The sequence below is a fragment of the Dysidea avara genome, chromosome 2, assembly GCF_963678975.1.
Source record: "Dysidea avara chromosome 2, odDysAvar1.4, whole genome shotgun sequence".
NCBI classification, from domain to species: Eukaryota; Metazoa; Porifera; class Demospongiae; order Dictyoceratida; family Dysideidae; genus Dysidea; species Dysidea avara.
Genome location: NC_089273.1, coordinates 25,914,295 through 25,936,070, shown reverse-complemented (window position 1 = coordinate 25,936,070; position 21,776 = coordinate 25,914,295). Strand labels below are relative to the sequence as shown.

At 36.1% G+C, this 21,776-nt stretch overlaps 1 protein-coding gene and 1 long non-coding RNA gene across 3 annotated transcripts; one reads left to right on the top strand and one right to left on the bottom strand.

The window, feature by feature from the left end:
• The first annotated feature begins 1,025 nt into the window (after positions 1-1,025).
• Positions 1,026-21,444, top strand: LOC136246954 (uncharacterized). Of its 2 annotated transcripts, none has more exons than XR_010696941.1 (5): positions 1,026-1,079; positions 3,012-3,061; positions 19,663-19,725; positions 20,751-20,830; positions 21,295-21,444. It is a non-coding gene; the product is annotated as an uncharacterized lncRNA (long non-coding RNA). The 2 variants fall into 2 exon arrangements; XR_010696942.1 differs by having other exon boundaries at positions 1,026-1,136.
• LOC136246953 (uncharacterized) lies at positions 6,500-18,197 on the bottom strand. Its single transcript, XM_066038555.1, has 6 exons — positions 18,072-18,197; positions 11,177-11,403; positions 8,960-10,255; positions 8,367-8,564; positions 7,796-7,969; positions 6,500-6,666 (listed from the first exon to the last, which is right to left on the bottom strand). The coding sequence occupies exons 2-6, from the start codon at positions 11,307-11,309 to the stop codon at positions 6,635-6,637; spliced, it is 1,833 nt and encodes a 610-aa protein (XP_065894627.1). The 5' UTR covers positions 11,310-11,403; positions 18,072-18,197; the 3' UTR covers positions 6,500-6,634.
• Positions 21,445-21,776: the final 332 nt, after the last annotated feature.

Here is a 21,776-nt window from a genome sequence, read left to right as displayed (position 1 = left end):
TTTATAAATCCTCTAAGATACCTATTACGAGTGTCTAACTATTACAAATTATGTGTCTAGGGGTCTTTTAGCCTTCCAAATTTTCCAAATTGACTAACCATAAATCCTCATATCTTCAACCTATCACCAGCAAATTTAGACGTACCTATCAATAGTGGTATGTTAGGGATATATTGTATTAAATTTTTAAGCTGATACCTTCCTTATTCACAAGTCAAGTTATGCACATGCAATTAGAAAGGAAGTCCCTTTTTTGCAGATCCAGTCATGTAATATGCATACACAACTGATAACACAATTTGTACATATCTCACATAGAAATTATCTCATGTACATTAGTAACCATAGCTACAATTGGTTGATACAATTTACACTATATCCAGTTTCCTCTAAGCTAATGGATGTCTGGTGATTTTAAATAAATTATCTGCATCTGTACAGTCTCATAACCATATGGTGCCTACAACACACATATCATCAACATTAACTATTATATTATGACCCAAGCAACAGTGCTATTACTTTGACTCTTGTTACGTGTCATTATTATGGGCGGTGTGTAGCATAGAATCTGCCCTGATTAAATATGTGTAGTCAATTTATGGAATTCCTTACTGACCTGACTTCATCATTTCAGCACCAACAGTTGAAACCTTCAAGCAGCGCTTGGACAATTTTTGGAAGCAATCTAGATATGGGCACCTACAAAGGCCTGCGGCCTAGCCTTAATCTTCAAGCCCATTAAATAATAATAATAATAATATGAAGGGCTCTAAATTCATTTAAGGAACAGCATTCTGAACCTTTAAACTATAGTAGCTATCTTTAAAAGCGAGTTTAAAAGTTTGGAAATAGCTAACTGCATGCAAAAATGTTATGTCTATCGTAGACTATAGTAGCTGACTCCCAGAACATCTGTATGACAAAAGCATTACACACGAACATCCTATTTGCACTGCTTGATAAAACATTAAAATCCAGACGGAAGTAATTAGCAACTGACGTCAATCTGACCAATTAATCATGTTTGCATTTGACCTTTCTTCGATGAGATAACGGGCGAAGGTGAACACTTAACAGTAAGCCAGACTACTGCTGGTAGACTAGGTTGTGTTGTAAACAATCAGTAATACAAGGTATGTGACTAGCGTGGTATAGATTTGCGGTTGGCAAAAACACTGACTATGGGTGACCAAAAATAGGCAGTTGGTAGGACACCAGAAACACTTTCTAACACTTACTAATAAGAAAAGAGTATCTTTACTCCTCATAATCCTTCCAGCACTCCTTGCTAAACGAGTTGCACAGCAAATCCATAAACCATATACTGCATAGTCAGTATAAATGTCGTACGTTACTTGGCGGCCCCGCCGCAAAAAAATAAACAAAAAACTATTAACTTTTGTGCTGTACAAACGTTTCTACTCTTGCTGCTCATTGGTGCTTATTTACCACATGTACTGTTACAAGACTTATGGTGCATGCGCTAGCTATAGATTACAATGGTTGCCACTGCCTTATTTTATTCAATCACCGGCTGTGTTTAATGTACCACCATGCAGTACCATGTATTCCACTTGAACCACGAATTGTTTTCGGTGGAACTACTTATAATATAAGGACACCAGTATATTTTGCGAAAATACCTATGTTCCGCTTATGCTTTACTCAACGTTTTTTTCGTTATAAAACCATTCAATGGTGGAATGCATTAGCTACCATCATCTGTAACTGACTGTATTACTGTAATTCTCCATTTTATGAGTACGTGGATGTCCTTAAGCAGCACTGTAACTCACTCCTTTGATAATATTAATATGATTGTAATTATATGCCTGTTTTTGTGTGTGTTGTAAGTTGTTTACTTTGGTTGTCTTTGTATCGGTTATACCTTGCTTTGTTTTAGTTTTGTGTGTACTATCTATGTATTGTAATGTGTCCCTCCGGGCAAGGAAGAACAGCTGTAGCCGATTGCTCTGAGGTTAAATATATAAATCAAATCAAATCTATAGCTAGCTAACAGAGTACACCATTCCTCTAAGGTGTGTTTAGTTGTCTAGCAGCGCTACATGTACTTTTTGTAACTATGTGCTTTTTGCAAAGCACCTACTATAGCTAAAGAAGGTCTGAAGTTTGCATTGGTCATTCTTTCTTCATCATGAGCATACATACTATTTCATTTATTGTCTGATGAGCCGTTGGCAAGTTTTTCGGAAACTTCAAATACTGGGGAGGGACTATAGTTTCTTATAGTAAAGTGGCTGTTGCAAGTGTAATAACACACAGAAGCACAAGCACCTTGACATGAATATGCTGTAAAGAAATAATGAGCATGTACAGTATGTTGTGGGTAGACATATCAAAATTCATTGACCTGCGCCCACTATTTTGCTCTGTTACAATGGATGTGTTGCACTATGTGTCACACATTAGAGTTGTTAAGGTAATACTGGTATGACCATTGGTAGAAATGTATATACTGCATTATACACACTGCACATATGAATTGCTATTAGATACTAAAATAATACCGTGCATACTAAAGTATACTATTTGTGTATTTAAACTTACATACAGCATGGAACACCACCTCAGAGCATCGAAGTTGTTATTATACTGTTTTTGTTGGCATGCAACCAAAAACTTCAGACGACAAGCATACTGATTTATGCTTATTGTATGTTTTCAACACCACTTTGTAAATGTCATTACCTAATCTTTGACCCCCACTCTTTATCATGTTCTACCGTGGTTCATAGTAGAGATTGCCTATATTTTTTGACAAAATCCTAATAGACCACTCACCTAAACACCACCTTAGGAAGCTCCCAAACCACAAAAGAAGCTTTAGAAGTTAATTTGAAAGAAGTATAGGTCCAATGGAAAATATGAAGTCAAAGGAATGAATAAAAGTGCTTTTTAAATATGCCATTTTGTTCATCTCCATCACCTGTTTTTAAAGGCATATTGTAATAATAACATCAATTCTCAGGCAAATTTTCTTCTTGTAGGTTCACTTTGTCATTGATCTTCTGACTTAGTCTCTGCAAGGGTAACCAACGTAAGTATCCAATCTATTCACATTAACATGTTCATTTGGAAACCTTATATCATTACCTATATTTTAACCACATGTACAGTATATTGAGTTCACAGCAGAGCAGCAATGTTGTTGTGTTCCACTATGTACTTGACTTATTGTGACTACTTCAGAGGCCATGCTACATGACTACTATAACTTGATATACATGTTTAGCACTGTGTAATATCAAGCACCACCAGCACCTCTTATTATCATGTCTACCTATCCATAAATGGATTAATAAAAATTAAGCAAACTAATGTTAAAATAATTTTAAAACTTAAAACATAGGAATAGAGATTGCTGAAAAAGTTAAGAAACAAGAGTCAAACAAGCCAGCATGTTAAACACACAGAGATCTCTATTTGGACTCAAATAAACATTTATACAGAAGCATTCTCAGTACTTATCTGTCTCTGATTTACCGGGTGATATAAAACTACTGCCTTTTCATTAGTCTCTAGCTACCATATCCATTGACTCCAAATAGAGATCTCTGTGTGTTTAACATGCTGGCTTGTTTGACCCTTGTTTCTTTACTTTTTTCAGCGATCTCTATTCACATCAGTGTTTTACTTTTTAAAATTATTTTTACACTATTAAACAGGAAACCGCTGCACTTAGAATGAGACACAGTAACATGTTAATGTAAAGAGCATATGCCACTTAACTATGTAGACAGACGTGTAAACAACTTAAGTAGAAATGTAACTACAGCCATGAATATCTTTGTAATAATGAACAATGCAGATTATATGTTCTCACTTGCCAAGTCACAATTATAATGTATTTATGCAAGTATACAGTATAGCTATTCTACCTACCTGTAGTTGGTTGTATAAGCAACTGCATTTATGTATACTTGGTCTTTAACCACATGCATACACACAAATAAAAAGCAAAAAATTGCTAAAACGTGAAATGCTTACAACAACACAGCTGGCTATAGCTACATGTGTTATAGTTAATGGTTGTATGCTTTAAGTATTGTCACAGAAAGAATATATAATACATACACTGAAACTCGTGTGTCATAGTAGTCACTTCTTTTGTAAGATAACCATCTCTTGTTCAGTGGTCCCAAACACAGAATTAGAAAAATGGACCACTTGATCTCAATAAGACTTGTTACAAAAGTCTACTTTTCTGTCACGTTGCTGATCTTATAATGGTCAGTTGGTAGACAGTTGCTACATTTTACTGCCACGGCATCAAGCTTATGCCCAATACTATATGCATTGTACAAATAACTCAAAAACACAAGCCTAAACAAATGAAAAATCTATAAGCTATGTAGGGCTGAGTTGAATATATCTTGCATCATTAAGACAGTAGGTACAATACAACACAAGTCAGTACAGGTTCATGATTCTAAAATCAAGGATTATTGCATAGACAGCTATTCTTTTGTAGTTATGTATTAGTTTTCAAGTAAAGTAATATAAACTGTATAGTTACATCCTGCAACTAGTTACAACTGTCCAAAAAGTAATTATAGTCACTAGCATTCATGCTCTTAAATCACAACACTCTACAACTTGTGCACCATACATGCTACAGCCAAATAAGAAGACCTGCACGTTCTATGTACTGGGTATTCCATGATTCAGGATGTGTAATATTATTATTGTGCTTTAATAACAGCTGGACACCACCTGGCTAAGTGCCATGCTTAACAAAATAATTGTTATTGAGTTGGATGAAATCACTAAACATCCATTAGCTGACAGGAAACCATAATATGCCTGAATTGTATATGTGTGCTCTGTAGTAACTTTTTTTTTTAATTCTATCTATGACCAAAGGCTAATTACACATGTGGTGCATATACTAAAGTCAAACCAAAAAGTAAGCTGCATCATAGAAGAGTACAGGAGACTTAAGTTGAGGAAAGTTAATGTCTATTCCACTAGTAGCATTTTTGTGTCAAGTTTACCATATTCTAATAGAACAGTCACTACTCTAATAGAACATTCACCTGATGTTATGTTCCATTGTGAATTATAATGATATTGCCTTATTCCATTTTTTAACATGACTACTAAGCATACATATTCTATCTGAGAAACCAACTAGGTTGCCACATACTTGTTAAAGTATGTACTTGAATAACTAAAAAAATGTTCTCAGATTCAATCATGGCTAGTCTGCTGGTGTAACTAAATTTTCTCAGGGTATATCCGATGAAGAGTTCATACAATACTCTTGGGGCAGAGTGTGTAACTACTAGTTTGGCCTGTACAAAATCACTGCTGCAAGTTTGCTTGTGATCATACAAACTCTCCTCCTCTACCATATTTGGTAGAGGTGGAGTTTTTTTTCTCCTTTCTTTGGTCCTTTTCTGTTTCACCTTATTGTTAGCTAGGCCAAGTAGTCTTCTTTAAGTCTGCAGTTCCAGTTTGTTAGGTTAAGTAATCGAGAGGCTGCAGCATATGTTGCTGTCAGACCTTCAGTGCTGGCCACTGTAAAGCTTTAATAATAATATATTTCTACTGATGATAGAGAAATATTGATAGGTGATGATATAGATGTTGATAATGTCAAGTACAAGTGAAGCTTGAAGTGTTACTTGCAGCAGTGATTTTGCTGGTTGAATATCCAACTAGACTCTGAGTGTGCTTCCAAACTATAATGAACTCTGATTGTGAGAAAAATAATTATAACTTCTGTACCATGGAATTCCATTCTTCCCCACACTCTTGCTTTGCAGTAATAGTTTCTGCATGTAAAACGTATATAAATTATAGCCTTTGTTTTTCTAATTACATACTGGCTGTTTTTGTGTTTTAATATAATGTGAGTTATCCTCAGTTTGTTTTATTTACGTGAATATTACTCTAAAAATCCCAAGAAGAATCAGGGAGACAAAACCCTTCTCAGATTCACTTAAGCCCACTGGGATTAAAATTTTCTTCAATTTTTCTAAATCCCACTGTTATGGTTACAGTGTAACCTCAGACCTATCCAGGCACCTCCATTGTCTAATTAATCATGTTGCTTGTAGTTTATTGAAGTTTGGTGCAAGAAAGCACAAGGAGGGAGACTATAAAAGTTGCTGTGTACCTGCTTATTTATTCTACTAATAATAACTACCACTTGGTTGCTAGGTGATAATGTATTTTTACAGCCCAGGGGAGTGACTATGAATGCTCTATAGTGACTTCTCCTCTGCCCACTAAATTGCACATACGTAGTACTAGCTAATAGCAATTACTTGTGTTAAAAGTTAGTCACTCAGCATGTGCAATTCTTAGTTATAGACATTTCTGAGATATGGACAGTGGTGTGTACCAGACCTCCTGGATTAGCGAGGTTCCACTGTACTGGCTTTCATAGCTATAATTATTAAACTGTTCATTTTACTATTTGCTTCAACCTTGCGATAGTTACCTGTACTTTTCACAAAGTTAGACAGCATGCACTAATCAATGTGTCTCTGGAATTTCATTACTTACCACATTGAATTTTTACAGATATATCAAAATTTAAAAAGCCTAATGACTGAGTATTAAGTGTAAATAAATGTTATTTAGTTATTGTGTGCGTTAGTGTTCACAGTTCTTGTTGGTACCCTTCAGTTTTACCTGTAAAATATAAACATGATAAATTCAGCTACTAAACCTTGGCATGTGTGACTAGACCGGGACTTGTCTAGCTATAATTATTCTCAAAAATTTTATGGCAAAGCCTTTCTTTGTCAACATGCCCAGTTTTTTTAATCTTAGACACATAATACATGACCCGGTCTGACAAAACCAGTGTGATAGAGCCTATCCAATTAGAATAGCTCATAACTCATTTGTACATACAGTATATAGAAACTTAAACCTTTAGCAGCTTGAAATACTTAAAGCAATAATGCGGCAATTGTTCCAGTACAGCCACATTCATTACAGGCAGATTAAGTCATGATTCATCAAATTACAGTAAGATATCTGAAAAGGCTATGAGATTTATTTTTTTGTAAGACTGGATCTGGTTCACATGTATATTGAGCATGTATTTTATAGCCTATTCTATAGGAATAAATATGTAAAGTACATATAATTGTGAAAAGGGTATACAATAGCATGAATAAAACTAGAATATTTTATCCTGGGGTTTGGTGTGTACATATGACATGAATGTGTACATATATGAAATTGCATAAGATTCAAAATTGTCATAACAAATTTTGATTCCTGAAATTGAAATTTAGGAATGTGCTACACTCAACTCAGGTACATACGACATGAACTATGACATCTGTGTTCATATTTTTGAAACTTTCATTAAAGTTTCATTCAGGAAATTCCAAGGAGATGCCAAGGAGATGTATTATTTTTAATGTATATAAATATATTCTATTCCAATAAACACACTGATCCAGTCTTTCCTACGTAGTCACATATTAACGTGATGCAATGGAATTCATTAAACTTTAAGTAACAAGTGAAATAAACTTTGCTGCACAGTGGTGCCACTAGTTTATGATGTAAATACTCTCTAACCAATAGCCATCCACCTTGTTAATAGGTTACATGGACACAAGTTATTGTGTAGTATTAATTATGTACACTTGTTGGACTTTTTCAAAGCAAGGGGAGGCAAGTTTTAGTTATTTTTGTAACACCATTCACTTGTTAATATTGCTTCACCATGTAAACAAAAACGTTGCATTGTCCATGTTAATACATAGCTCTAATTAACTAAGGGACAAAGAACTCTACATACCTGGTGAACACACAGCCTCACTACCACTCCATCTAGCATTACTCTGACAGGTCCTACTGTCACTACCAGTTAACTCATAACCATTGTCACATTGGAAGATACAAATATCCTCATAAAGATCACCAGTGCAAGTCATCGCTCCATTGTCGGGAGCTTCAAGTTCTTCGCATGGCACTAAAATGTATACAAAATGCATCAAGCATTATTTTTATTAATATTATCACATTATATTTGAGCTAAAATGAAAGTTATGATAATATGATTCATCACTGTAAAGGTGATAAGACCAGCTTCTTCCGTGAATGAAATGCATTTGAATGATTGCATGCGCTTCGATATAATATACAGTGCATATGTTTATATAGTTTAAAATTTTAGAAAGAGATGTTCTCACTTTTATGTGCGTGTTTTGGACTTGGTGTGCATGCATGTGTGTGTGTGTACACCTAATGACAAGATAGTACCAATGTATTTACAGTAGGTATTTTGATTACACATTAGCTGCATGAAATTAAACATATCTCAGCCATTTTTTTGGTTAAAGTTATAGTAGTTTAGTTAAAGCATTTACCTCTCTCACAGTTTGGTTCACAACCACTCCAGCTTTCATCACTCTGGCATTCTCTAACAGTAACTTTTCCAGTCAACATAAATCCATCATCACACTCATACATACAACTATCCCCTTCAGTAGGAACTCCATCATCTCCTAGTGAACATGTTGCTCTTCCATTGTCAATATCCTCAAGTGGATCACACAATGGTGGAACTGTTTAATAATATGTTACAAGCATATTATGTAGCAGTATGCATAAACAATAAAATCATTAAAAGCCTACACTATATGAATATAAAATTGATGTGGTTAATATCATTACTGTGGCATATACAGGTCTAAACAAATATTATTATACAGTATATGTGACTGCTATAGTCTAGCATCAAGACTGGTATTTGCAAGCCCTTTATTCTTTCCATGCTAACTAAACAATCCATCATGCGGGGTTATTGGAAAAGGGCTTTGCCAAAGTACGGACTCAGTTTCCCACTATGTTTCTTTATTGCTTTAGTGCCATTAATAAAAGCATGCTGGTATAATACACAATTACATAACTTCAGCAAAGTGCATGTTGTAGAATTTTAAAATAATATGAAATTGAGTACCTGGAAATATTTGAAGGTTAAATCCTTCACAGTGACTATATCCATCATTGTAACTCATGCCGAATATCAATACTGTCATCAGAGCAGCTGGATTATCATGTTTGATGGTGAATGGACCAGACTTAACGAAGTACTGCAAAGCATAAGCTTCAGTGACATTATTAACTTTAATTGATGCCCATCCATCAGCATTTAGTGTACGAGTGATTCCTCCAGTTGTCAAGTGAATAATTTCAGGCTTGTAGTATTCTGCTAACACTATGAGTATAAAGCTGTGTTCATATGTCCAGTAGAAGTCGGAATCATAGTTAGTGGAAGTGAGGGGATCACTAAAGTAATGATTTACACCTGGTACAAGTGTGAAAAATGAGCCATTGCTTGTGTTGCCCTTGAAAAACTGTGCCACAAGTACCTCCTTGGTGGAATGAATAGCACAGAACACATGAGATGTTACCAATTTGGTAAGAGGTTTTCCTTCATTGATGATATCAGAAATTTTAGTATTACCATTGCAGTAAATGTCAACAGTGGTAGAATCATATGCTGCCACTACTCTTAAGATGCTATTGCCATTGTAGTGAGTAACAGGCGAGAGGTAATGAACCTTATCCCAAAATATGGTTGGTGGAATCTGCTCTGCCAAGTAGCTAGGAGCATGTTGAAAGCCTTTTTGATTCCCGCTGAATACAGATGCAAGCTTGTCAGTAACAATTTTGGTTCCACTTAAGTCACCATGTGCTCCGATAAACACAGTTTGTAGTCTGGCTATCACAAATGAGTATTGTCTGCCGGGAACAAGAGTGTGAATGATACCTTCCATGTTGACTTGTACTGTCTGTGTGACTGTTAACTTCATCACTGTATTGTCCTCTGTGCCAACAACCAAGATGCTGCTTAGATAAGCATCATTGGATTCTGGTGAAGATATTGCATAATAGGTATACCTATCAGCATTCAGTCTGGGTACTGGTAAAACTGTGAATGTGTCAGTGTTTCTGTATACATTATTTTTCATGCTGTGGGCAATCACAGTTACTTTATCACTGCTGGTTGTCAAGTAGATGCCTTTGTTTTGATCATGAATTGACAACACTTCTGCTTGACTAGGTATAGTCACAGTAGTTTCCCTTTGGTGTGTAACAACTCCAGTGTGATGATATCCTATTCCGGGAGCTTCAATAGTGTATGAAACTGGTTGAGGATCATTGGTGGTTAAAATCACCCCCAAATAGGAATCGTAGTTAGCATCGAAATTAAGGAAGAACCCAAAGTAGAAATCTGCACTCACTTGTGTACCTAAACGTAAACATCAAAATAGACAAGATTAAATTTTAATTTCCATGTAGAGAAATGCATTTGTAAGGTACAGTATTGATAATAAGGTTTATATTTGTGCAACCGCTAGTGTGCCTGCAAAATGTCTCACCGATGTGCTTTTATTTGCAACAGTGTGGATTTTGTGCTATGTACCCTATTAAAGTGGACATGCGAGCATCATCATGGCCTGTTAATGATTTACTGATTTGAGACAGGAGGGGTATTGACCTACCTGGTATGTATTATGAAATGCTATTTTTTGCACAGAAAAGGTACTCTTAATTGTGGTCTTGGGTCTTGACTTGAATTTGACCAAGAATCGTAACATTTTACAGACTACGAACTCAAACATCTATGCAACAAATCATGCCAGGTCTAATGCAGGTAATTACTTAATCATCTCATTGCATTCAACGCCTATATATATTCTCCAAGATAAAGTACAGTAACTACATTCTATATTATGGATTGTAAGTGATATATATTAAGCCAAGTAAGAGGTCCCATTCATCTGTATATAGAAGGTGACAGCAACTGAGTGATTCAAGTTTCTAAACAACACACATACTGTGTCTAGCTGGATTTTCTGTAAAATGTACCAATTTTGTTTTTATATTCATATAAATTTAGCTGCACTTGTTAAGAACCTATTCTGTAGCTACATACAGTATTATAATTATTTCCAAGAACTCTCACTCTTGCACTACATGTACGTAAGCTGTACTTGACTATATGTTATGATCCCTATATTACGACTGGTCAATGTGTGGCTGCTCTATTACATTTCACTGGCAAAAAATAACTCTCTTCTACTTCCTCTTTAACCAGTTTTGAAATTTCTGAACTCTAATTATAGCATATAAGTTGTAGCTATATAGATGTATATACAGCTGTACTTACGTTTATTGGTAAGGTTACCACCACCACGGCCTTGGTACTCAGATTGTTCTTGTTTGCTAGCACATACAACACTGAGTTGCAAGCTATCAAATAAATACAGCAAGAATACCACTGCACTTGTTTTGCCAGTCATACTTGTGTGTTACTTCTTTAATTTATATCTTCCCTTTATATATTATACTGTAATAGTCGGCAGAGTAGCTAATAAAACACTATTACTTCATATCCTGTAATTATATTACATACTAATAATGGCATATGGCTAATGGATCTGAACAACTTAACTAAAAATAGTCCCTTTTCAATCAGCAGCCAAGTTATGCAATTAAGTTTATGGCTTCTGTGGGGTACTTTATTTTAACAGTGAAATGGTGAAACAATGTTTTCCAATGTCTCCATTGAATGTGTTTATGCCATCTCTTTCTGCGCATGTTACTCGAGCATGATTCATAGTATTAGTGACTACCATGAAACTTTATAGGACTGCTCTTTAAGATAGCCCATGTTGGTGGTTCATACCATGAAGTATGGCATTAATATGCAACAACATAAATAATCGCTCATATATTTGACACCAGTTTGCATATAATCACTGTTTGTAATCTAGAAACCAGGCCAGGAAGAATAAAGGCTAGATTGATAGATTGATTCATACAGTACTGCTAGACTAGTAAGGAAGGTTACCAGAAACAATAGAACAAAAAAAACATCAATTACAATATCATATATATGCTATCACAAGTGAAAACTAGATCTACTTAGTTGGCAAAGCAATACAGCGTTTGTTCCATGATTTGATTATACATTATGTTAGTGATACAGGACGGTAGTTGGCAAGGTCCTTCTTACTGCATGCCTTTTTTATACATACACTGGAACGATGAGAACATATTTTCATATGTCGATCTGGTATGGCCCCTTGGTTCAGTGATGTTTTGAAAATTATAGAGTTGTTAATGGCTACAAGACCAGAGATCATTCAAACACTTTACCACTAAGTGCCCACCTCACAAAACAGCTTTCACCTGGCCTGTTAAAACTGCTAAAGACACCTCACACATAAATGCATGTCATAATTAACAGATCATCAATATCGTGGTGTATTTATTATCTAATCCAAAACAGCCAAGCTGTAAAAAAAAGTGTGCGGCCCTCAGAAAGGCTATGGTGAAAAAAGATGTGAAATCCAAGGTGGCGGCCAAGAAATGGCTGTGATGGTAGGTTAATGGTAAAAATTTTAATAAAGACAATTCAGGTGAATATTTGTGCCGCTTCACAAAATTTACCTAAATTGTCATTATTAAAATTTTTACCATTAACCTACCATCACAGCCATTTCTTGGCCGCCACCTTGGATTTCACATCTTTTTTCACCATAGCCTTTCTGAGGGCCGCACACTTTTTTTTACAGCTTGGCTGTTTTGGATTAGATTTCATTTCTTTTTGTAATTGTATACCAGCTTTGGGACTTTTTTAACCTACGTTTTTTTCTTTACTACAGGAAGAAGAAAAGATGAAGTAGATGTACTTTAAATATTTTATCAGGAAATGTACAAATTATATATACTGTACAGGGGCGGATCCAGGAGCTGGCAAGGGGAGGGGCACAAACAGGCTAAGTTGTAGGTGGTTGGGGAGAGCCAGATTCTCTTGTTAGTTGCTGTTTTTTTGAAGCTGTAAATAATCACCACTTAGTAGTGTCTCACTGTAGATTTTTGACATTTTGGCTTTTTCAGATGGTTGTGGAGTCTTAAAAGCTGTGTAAAAGGCTATGAACCTCTTAAACAACAGCAACACTATAATTATTTCTAGAGGCGCTTACTACGCACGAAGGTGCTGGGGGTTAATTTTACAGCTAGTTTCACTTTGTTTTGCTTTGATTTCAGGTGAATTTGTAATAAATGTGCATACCATTTTCATGAGTTAGTTGATCTAGCCCTGACATAAAGTTTAGTATTTAATCAGAAGTATGATGCCCCAAAAGGAGGGGGGGGGGGGGGCATTTGCCCCAAATGCCCCATCCTGGATCCGCCATTGCTGTATAATACATATTTGACCGCATTTGCAAAAAGGGGTCTTCCACACACATCCAATTTGCCAACTTTGACAATTGATAACTTCAGATTGGAAAGAGCTATTGCCTTGATATTTGGGCAGTGGTGAGCACCACTATAGCTGTATACATGGTGAAATGTTCAGGTTAATATGTTACTTGAACACTGAGTTATGGTCTCCAACGTTTACGGAATTGGATGTGTGTGGAAGACCCCTTTTCGCAAATCCGGTCACATATATTGATTACAGAAATCTCCATGGTGGTTTCTTTGTAACTGAACACTCTACAAGGTGACTTCTTCTAATTGCTCTCTCTACAGGGTGAATTGTTTGTAGCTGAACGATCTACAAGGTAACTTCTTCTAGCTGATCTCTCTACAGGGTGATGTGTTTGTAGCTGAATTTTGTATAGGTGATTTGTTTGCAGCCGAGCTCTTTACAGAATGGTTTCTTTGTAGCTGAACTCTCTAAAAGGTAACTTCTTCTAACTGATCTTTCTACAGGGCAATTTGTTTCTGGCAGAATTTTCTACAGGGTGATTTCTTTGCAGCTGAACTCTCTACATGGTGGTTTCTTTGTAGCTGAACTCTCTACAAGGTAATTTCTTCTAGCTGATCTCTCTACAGGGAGATTTGTTCGTAGTTGAATTCTGTACAGGTGATTTGTTTGCAGCTGAGCTCTTTACAAAATGGTTTCTTTGTAGCTGAACTTTCTCCAAGGTAACTTCTTCTAACTGATCTTTCTACAGGGTGATTTGTTTGTAACTGAACTATCTACAAGGTAATTTCTTCTTGCTGATCTCTCTACAGGGTGATTTGTTTGTAGCTGAATTCTGTACAAGTGATTTGTTTGCAGCTGAGCTCTTTACAGAATGGTTTCTTTGTAGCTGAACTCTCTACAATGTGAATTCTTCTAGCTGAACTCTCTACAAGGTGACTTGTTTCTAGCTGATCTCTCTACAGGGTGACTTGTTTGTAGCTGAACTCTCTACATGGTGGTTTCGTTGTAGCTGAACTCTCTACAAGGTAACTTCTTCTAGCTGATCTTTTTACACTGCATATTTGTTTGTAGCTGAGTTCTCTACAGGGTGATTTGTTTGCAGCTGAACTCTCTACATGGGAGTTTCATTGTAGCTGAACTCTCTACAGTGTGACTTCTTCTAGCTGAACTCTCTACAGGGGGACTTGTTTCTAGCTGAACTCTCTACAGGTGATTTGTTTGCAGCTGAACTCTCTACATGGTGGTTTCTTTGTAGCTGAACTATCTACAAGGTAACTTCTTCTAGCCGATCTTTCTACAAGGTGATTGAGTTTTTTGCAGCTGAACTCTTTACATGGTGGTTGCTTTGTAGCTGAACTCTCTAAAAGGTGACTTGTTCTAGCTGAACTCTCTACAGGATGATTTGTTTGCAGCTGAACTATCTACGTGGTAGTTTCTTTGTAGCTGAACTCTCTACAATGTGACTTCTTCTAGCTGAACTCTCTACAGGGTGACTTGTTTCTAGCTGAAGTCTCTACAGGTGATTTGTTTGCAGCTGAACTCTCTACATGGTGGTTTCTTTGTAGCTGAACTCTCTACAAGGTAACTTCTTCTAGCCGATCTTTCTACAGGGTGATTTGTTTGTAGCTGAATTCTCTACAGGGTGATTTATTTGCAGCTTAACTCTCTACAAGGTGACTTCTTCTAGCTGAACTCTCTACAGAGTGATTGATTTTTTTTGCAGCTGAACTCTCTACATGGTGGTTTCTTTGTAACTTAACTCTCTACAGGGTGATTTGTTTGTAGCTGAACTCTCTACAGGGTGATCTGTTCATAGCTGAACTCCCTATAAGGTAACTTCTTCTAGCTAATCTTTCTACAGGGCGATTTGTTTGTAGCTGAGTTCTCTACAGGGTGATTTGTTTGCAGCTGAACTCTACATGGTAGTTTCTTTGTAGCTCTACAATGTGACTTCTTATAGCTGAACTCTCTACAAGGTGACTTGTTTCTAGCTGATCTCTCTACAGGGTGACTTGTTTCTAGCTGAACTCTCTACAGGTGATTTGTTTGCAGCTGAACTCTCTACATGGTTTATTTCTTTGTAACTGAACTCCCTGCAAGGTGACTTCTTCTAGCTGATCTCCCTACAGGGAGATTTGTTTGTAGCTTAACTCTCTACATGATGGTTTCTTTGTAGCTGAACTCTCTACAAGGTGATTTCTTCTATAGCTGATCTTTCTACAGGGTGATTTGTTTGTAGTTGAACTCTCTACATGATAGATTCTTTGTAGCTGAACTCTCTACAAGGAGATTTCTTCTATAGCTGATCTTTCTACAGGGTGATTTGTTTGTAGCAGAACTCTCTACAAGGTAACTTCTTCTAGCTGATCTCTCTACAGGACAATTTGTTTGTACCTGAACTCTCACATGATTGTTTCTTTGAAGCTGAACTCTCTACAAGGTGATTTCTTCTAGCTGATCTTTCTACAGGGTGATTTGTTTGTAGCAGAACTCTCTACAAGGAAACTTCTTCTAGCTGATATCTCTACAGGGAGATTTTTTTGTAGCTGAACTCTCTATACATGATTTGTTTGCAGCTGAATTCTCTACATGATGGTTTCTTTGTAGCTGAACTCTCTACAAGGTAACTTCTTCTAGCTGATCTCTCTACAGGATGATTTGTTTGTAGCTGAACTATCTACAAGGTAACTTCTTCTAGCTGATCTCTCTACAGGGAGATTGGTTTGTAACTGAACTCTCTACAGGTGATTTGTTTGCAGCTGAATTCTGTATAGGTGATTTGTTTGCAGCTGAGCTCTTTACAGAATGGTTTCTTTGTAGCTGAACTCTCTACAAGGTAACTTCTTCTAGCTGATGTATCTACAGGGTCACTAGTTTGTAGCTGAATTCTCTACATGGTGGTTTCTTTGTAACTGTTCTATCCACAAGGTGACATCTTCTAGCTGATCTTTCAACAGGGTGATTTGTTTGTAACTGAACTCTCTACAAGAAAACTTCTTCTAACTGATGTCTGAACAGGGTGAATTGTTTGTAGCTGAACTCTCTACAGGGTGATTTGTTTGTAGCTGATCTCTATACAGGTTACTTATTTCTAACTTATCTCTTGAATTCTGTTCAGGGTGACTGCTCTATTAGGATGACTGCTCTATTAGAGTATCTCGATCTCGCACTTGCTACACCAAGTTGGATTTCGTATTAGAACTCCGTGGCTTTAAGTCTGATTCTTCTACACCATTGAAGAGCCTTTCTAAGATGATAACTCCATCTGTACAGCGATTTTCAAAGCATTACCCCAAGTGGTTTATCTGGTAGGCGTGGCAAGCATAATAATAATAATAATAATAAAATTAAAAAATTAAAAATTAGCTAATCTCGATTGTGTAATTGTTACACACTGTTGATTTTTTCGCTGTATCTTCCTGGTTTTTAGCTCGATTTCTTTCAAACCACAAAAGGTTTGAGGTTCAATAGTTAATCTATTCACCCACCGATTTTCAGCTTCTTCCCATACGCGGTTTACCCTGTAGGCGTGACAACATATTGGTGTTATTTTTCGTGCATAATCGCTCATACCTCTTTGCCTGTTTATGGTATTCCAGCCAAAGTTGGTACAGAGATGCGCCTTTATACCCCCCTTCTGTGTGCCAAATTTCAAGGCAATCGGATAACGCGTTCGCATGTTATAGCAGTTTTTGTAAGTGTGCGAAAAGAGGAAGAAAAATAAGAAGAAAAAAAAAACGAAGAAACTAAGCCAATTTTTGAAGTCGCATATCTCAGGAATGCCTGAAGCGATTTCGCTCAAATTTGGAATGTGGAGTGCTGAAGGTGGAGGGAATCTACACAGCAAAATTTGTCTTGTTTCATCAAGGCAGCACAGAGCTACGGAGGTGCGAAAATTGCGTTTTCTTTCTTCCTGTCAATATACTCACGGGGTTGCGCGCCGGCTTCTTGGGCCGCACGACACACTACCGTGTGTCTTGATCACTCTACTTCTGTTGATGTAGAATGGTTCATAACCGTTCATGGAGAGTGGTTTCTAGCTTGGGTGTGCTTTCTAGCCTGGGCTAGAGCTATAGCATGTGTACCTGTTCACTTGAACCTGAGTTGACCCTTTAATAACTCACCAATGCAATAAGCTATGAATTTCAAATTTGCACCATTAGGAAGCCAATGAAAATCTCTGAGCACCAAAACCATCCTGTTGTGTAACAAGACATACGAAGCCATATATAAAATTTCTCCTGTACATTGTCTAGCTTGACCACATGGTGCTGTGAATATGTTTGCGGTAAACCAAAAACAGCATAACATTGTCTACCCACTGGTTGATCTACGTATAATAAAGTCATCAAAAACATGCTGACTCAGCACATATCTTAAATAGCTAACATCTGTTGTAATTTCATTTTTCATTGTTTGCTGTTAATGTTTATTAGCTATGGTTGACTAGCTATATGCCTCTATCATTTTGTTGTGTTCAACCTGTAATAAGACACACTTTTATTAGCTACCTTTGTTTGCAGCATACATAATATGGCTCAGCAAGAGCTAGGCAGTACTTCTTTTTAAACTTGGCAAAATTATATTGCGGTTCATAAAGATTCTATTATTTTGTTTAATGATTGAGTCAATGCCTGGCTGTACATGACGGTAGTCTACTAGGTCAAGGAATTAGCTAAGCAGATGTCAGATCCATTAAGTAACTAGTGTGCTTCCTAATGCTATTATGCTGAATACTTAGCAGTTATATATTGTGTACGTAGTAGCAGCAATATACAAACATTGGACACAATAACACACAGTTTTGTGATGTGACATGTGCTGGGGCTATAAGCTCTACCTTTACTTAGATCCACTGATACACTCTTATAAGACCAAGTTGATAGTCCATGATTTTCAGTGTTACTACTAGTAATCTTCTTACAATGGCAGTGGCTTTTATATTCTAGAACTTCTAAGCTATATTCACATGATGCCTAATTAGTACACATAGTATATGACCTTTGTAGCATTGGCATGTGCCTACCATGATGAAATTGCAATGAATGTCCTCTGTAACATATTATCTTGAACATGTGATGTAATGTATAGTAAGCCTGCAGGATAATCCTGTAGGCTTACCATAGTATTGATTATTGTAACTTCAATTTGTTGCAATTGGTATGAAACAAAATGCACAAAGAACCTCCCCAATCTGCTCTTCACACCATCCCGGCTTATGAAGCAGTGTTTGTTTATTTAATTTTTTTATTAAGGCTTTACAGCACAAGTGCTGAAGGTCCGTAGGACACCTGGTCCTACAGCCTGTTACATAAAGTGTGTTTGAAAAAGTGGAGAAAGGAGAAAAAATCATTACTATACCTGTGCAGTCTTGAACCTGTGGCCATCCGATTAATGCTTGAAAGCTTACAGGAGTCCGCCAGGCGGTCAGGACATTTTCTCCTTGTCAATTTTATGTATACGTATCCATAGGATCTCTAGAGAGTGACTTAGTATCTCAACGTACCCCATGTGGAACCAAATTAAGGCTTTACAGCACAAGTGCTGAAGGCACCTGGTCTTGCAGCCGGTTTAAAGTTGTTACATAAGTGTGTTTGAAAAGGTGGAAAATGGAAAAAATCATGGGTGGCCATGAACCTACACCCATCCGATTAGCGCTTGAAAACTTACAGGAGGTCAGGATATTTTCTCCTTGTCAATTACATGTTTGCAGCTTAAGAACATTAATTTTGTATTTGTTCGTCTTATAATACACAGAAATAGGCAGATGGTTGCTAATGTACTATTGGTGTACAAGTGATCATATGGTCTCAACGGTGCTCAGTGGACAGAAACAAGTGATAGAGCCAACAGAACAACTCTACTGGCATCGAGGGCTAAAGATCAAGAATACAATTTACTTTGTCAAGGCCGGTGTGTGTACAAGCCTGCATGATCCCTAGCATGTACAACACTGTTTACAGTTGTATGTTATTACGTCAACACCTGTGATGGTGTGCTAAGTGAGGAAGTTATTTTGGCCATGTGAGACTGTCAAGTGTGACTTAAAAGTGAACATGTAAACTTTAAATACATATACTTTCATGTTTTCACACTTTCCACCATACTTGATGGTTTAGAACTTTTTACCAGTTTACCTGCTCTACTGTTGCATTTGCAACATCAAATTTACTGTGATATTTACTACATACATTTCTTTGGTTATTTCATTTTTTCTTGTATTTCCCTGCCTATGTGTGTTGAATAGAGCAGTTTTGAGAGATCTAGAACAGAGCGAATAGCAAATAGAGTGAATAGATAGAGCAACTAGAGCAGATTTACAGAAAATAGAGCGAATATAGCAGTTTAACATGTTGTCTTGTTTGACTCATAATCTTGATACTTTATTTTTTTTCATCGCATTCTATTTCTTATATTATTTTTAATACTAGTACCTTATGAAGTAGAAGATACACCATGGTGACATAAATTATAGGAGATAAACAACCGTACACGTGAGTATAATAATAGCATGTGCTGAAATGTTCATAATCATATAGAAGAGATATGCCAGTATTAATTTTTATTGAAATACTCTAATAGAACAGTCAAGATTTTATAATGTGCACTTTACATGAGTAAAATTGCTTCAACCCTAAAAATTAATGATAATTCTCACAAAGCAAAGGTTTTTGGTCCTAACAAAGATATAATAAAACACACATAAATTGCAAGAGAAATAATACAGTCTTTGTGTGATTGCTCTTTTTAATTCTCACTTCATAGTATATAATTCATTGCTACTGTGTGACCTTGAGGCTATACATATCACAAAGAAGATATCACTCCTGTTGATATAATTAATAATAACAGACGGTTGATTATCCATTCACACATCAACTTACTGAAATGTCAATCACCAAACCGACTGTCCAATTAGAGTGTTTTGTCTACAACATATACAGTAGTATATATGTTGTATTAGAGTAATTATTGACCAAAGTCTGTATACAGTAAATGAATGACTGTTTACTTATTACATATTTTTCAGTTATACAAATCACTGCTTGAAGGTTCTTAGTTTACTAATTTGTTAAGATGCCTTACTGTAGACATACTGATAGTAAAGTGTCAGTAGACTTAAGCATATGGAACATAATTATTTTACTAAGTTTTAAACTCTCAGTAAAACATCAGTGAATGCGAGTTTACTGAAAAACTACTAAAATAACAAACAATTAACTGTTCCATGTACTGGGGATATACCACTGTAGTAAACTAAGATACTTCAAGCAGTGAATGCTCTTCTCCAACATTAGTTTGGACAAATCAACTGCATTCACATAATATAAGCCCATACATTGACTACTTCATTGCTTTTTTAGACATGCAGGCTTTATAATTTTTCTTAACTTCCTTTCTTTCCTTTTGGCAGCTCCTTATACAGTAGATAATAATGCACTGTACTTTCTAGCTATAGACATAGTGCAGTAATTTGTTTGGATAGCTACAGCTGTACGTTACACTAAACTTATTTCAGGTACATTTCAGCAACCAGATAGCTTTATGCTTTGTTTAAAGCGTAGATGTGAGTGGTTGTGAATAATTTACAGCATAAATGTGAGTATGTAGTTCTGAATGGTACTAATACATACTTTAGAATAAGCTCATGATTACTTTTGCTAACAGTTGAGTGGTAGAGATGAAAGCCATCTATGTTGACATAATATAGCTTTTGGAAATACTGACCTAAATCTGTGAGAGATCCCTTTACATGTATGTTTTATTTCTTGATGGTGATGATATATAATAGAACAGTCACTAAGGTTCATAGGACCAATTATTCTCTGGTGCTTTCCCCCATCTTTCCTTTTAACATCCTAATTACAGGTATTATGGACTATTTAATTGTTTTGAATGAGATTTGTAGTTGATGAAGTATCAGTTATTTATACAACTAGTTAACCATATTAAACCTTGTTTAAAACATTTAACAATGTACTGTTAGTTGTGCAGAGATATTATTGTATAACTTGTATAATATTATACTACTTTACATGTGACAGGTTTCCTTTTTCTTTTAGGTTTACAACATCACATGATATTGTACAATCACAAGATTTTAATTGACTATTATCGTGACAAAAAAATTTGTGCCATGCATATTATAACTATGTACATATGTACCAGTGTTTGTCATGCAGTTCAGTGCTGCCTTATTTATATTTCAGCAATCAGATACAATTACCATGTCTGACTGAAATTAGACTTCTGAATTTGGCGACCAAATTAATAGGTGTGTAAAGCATACATGTTGACACATCAGACAAACCATTAGTGCACACCTAGGCTTACTATAATTCATCAAAATGAAATTTGTCATTGTTCAAATATACTAGATAAGACAAGCATTGCTAGTAGATAAACAACCCTGAAGGAATGATGTAATAATCACCAAGGTAGAGCTAAGGTGATTATTACAGCATTTCTGAAGGTTGTTATCCACTGAAGAATCCTAGCAATGCATGTATTAGTGATTTATACAATGGCCCCTGTATCTGGAATT

Coding starts and splice junctions, on each gene's coding strand:
- LOC136246953 (XM_066038555.1), bottom strand. CDS start 11,309: ATGACTGGCAAAACAAGTGCAGTGGTATTCTTGCTGTATTTATTTGAT. Junction 7,970..8,366: donor TGAACCAAACTGTGAGAGAG/GTAAATGCTTTA, acceptor TATACATTTTAG/TGCCATGCGAAGAACTTGAA. Junction 6,667..7,795: donor TGAGGCTGTGTGTTCACCAG/GTATGTAGAGTT, acceptor TATATTTTACAG/GTAAAACTGAAGGGTACCAA.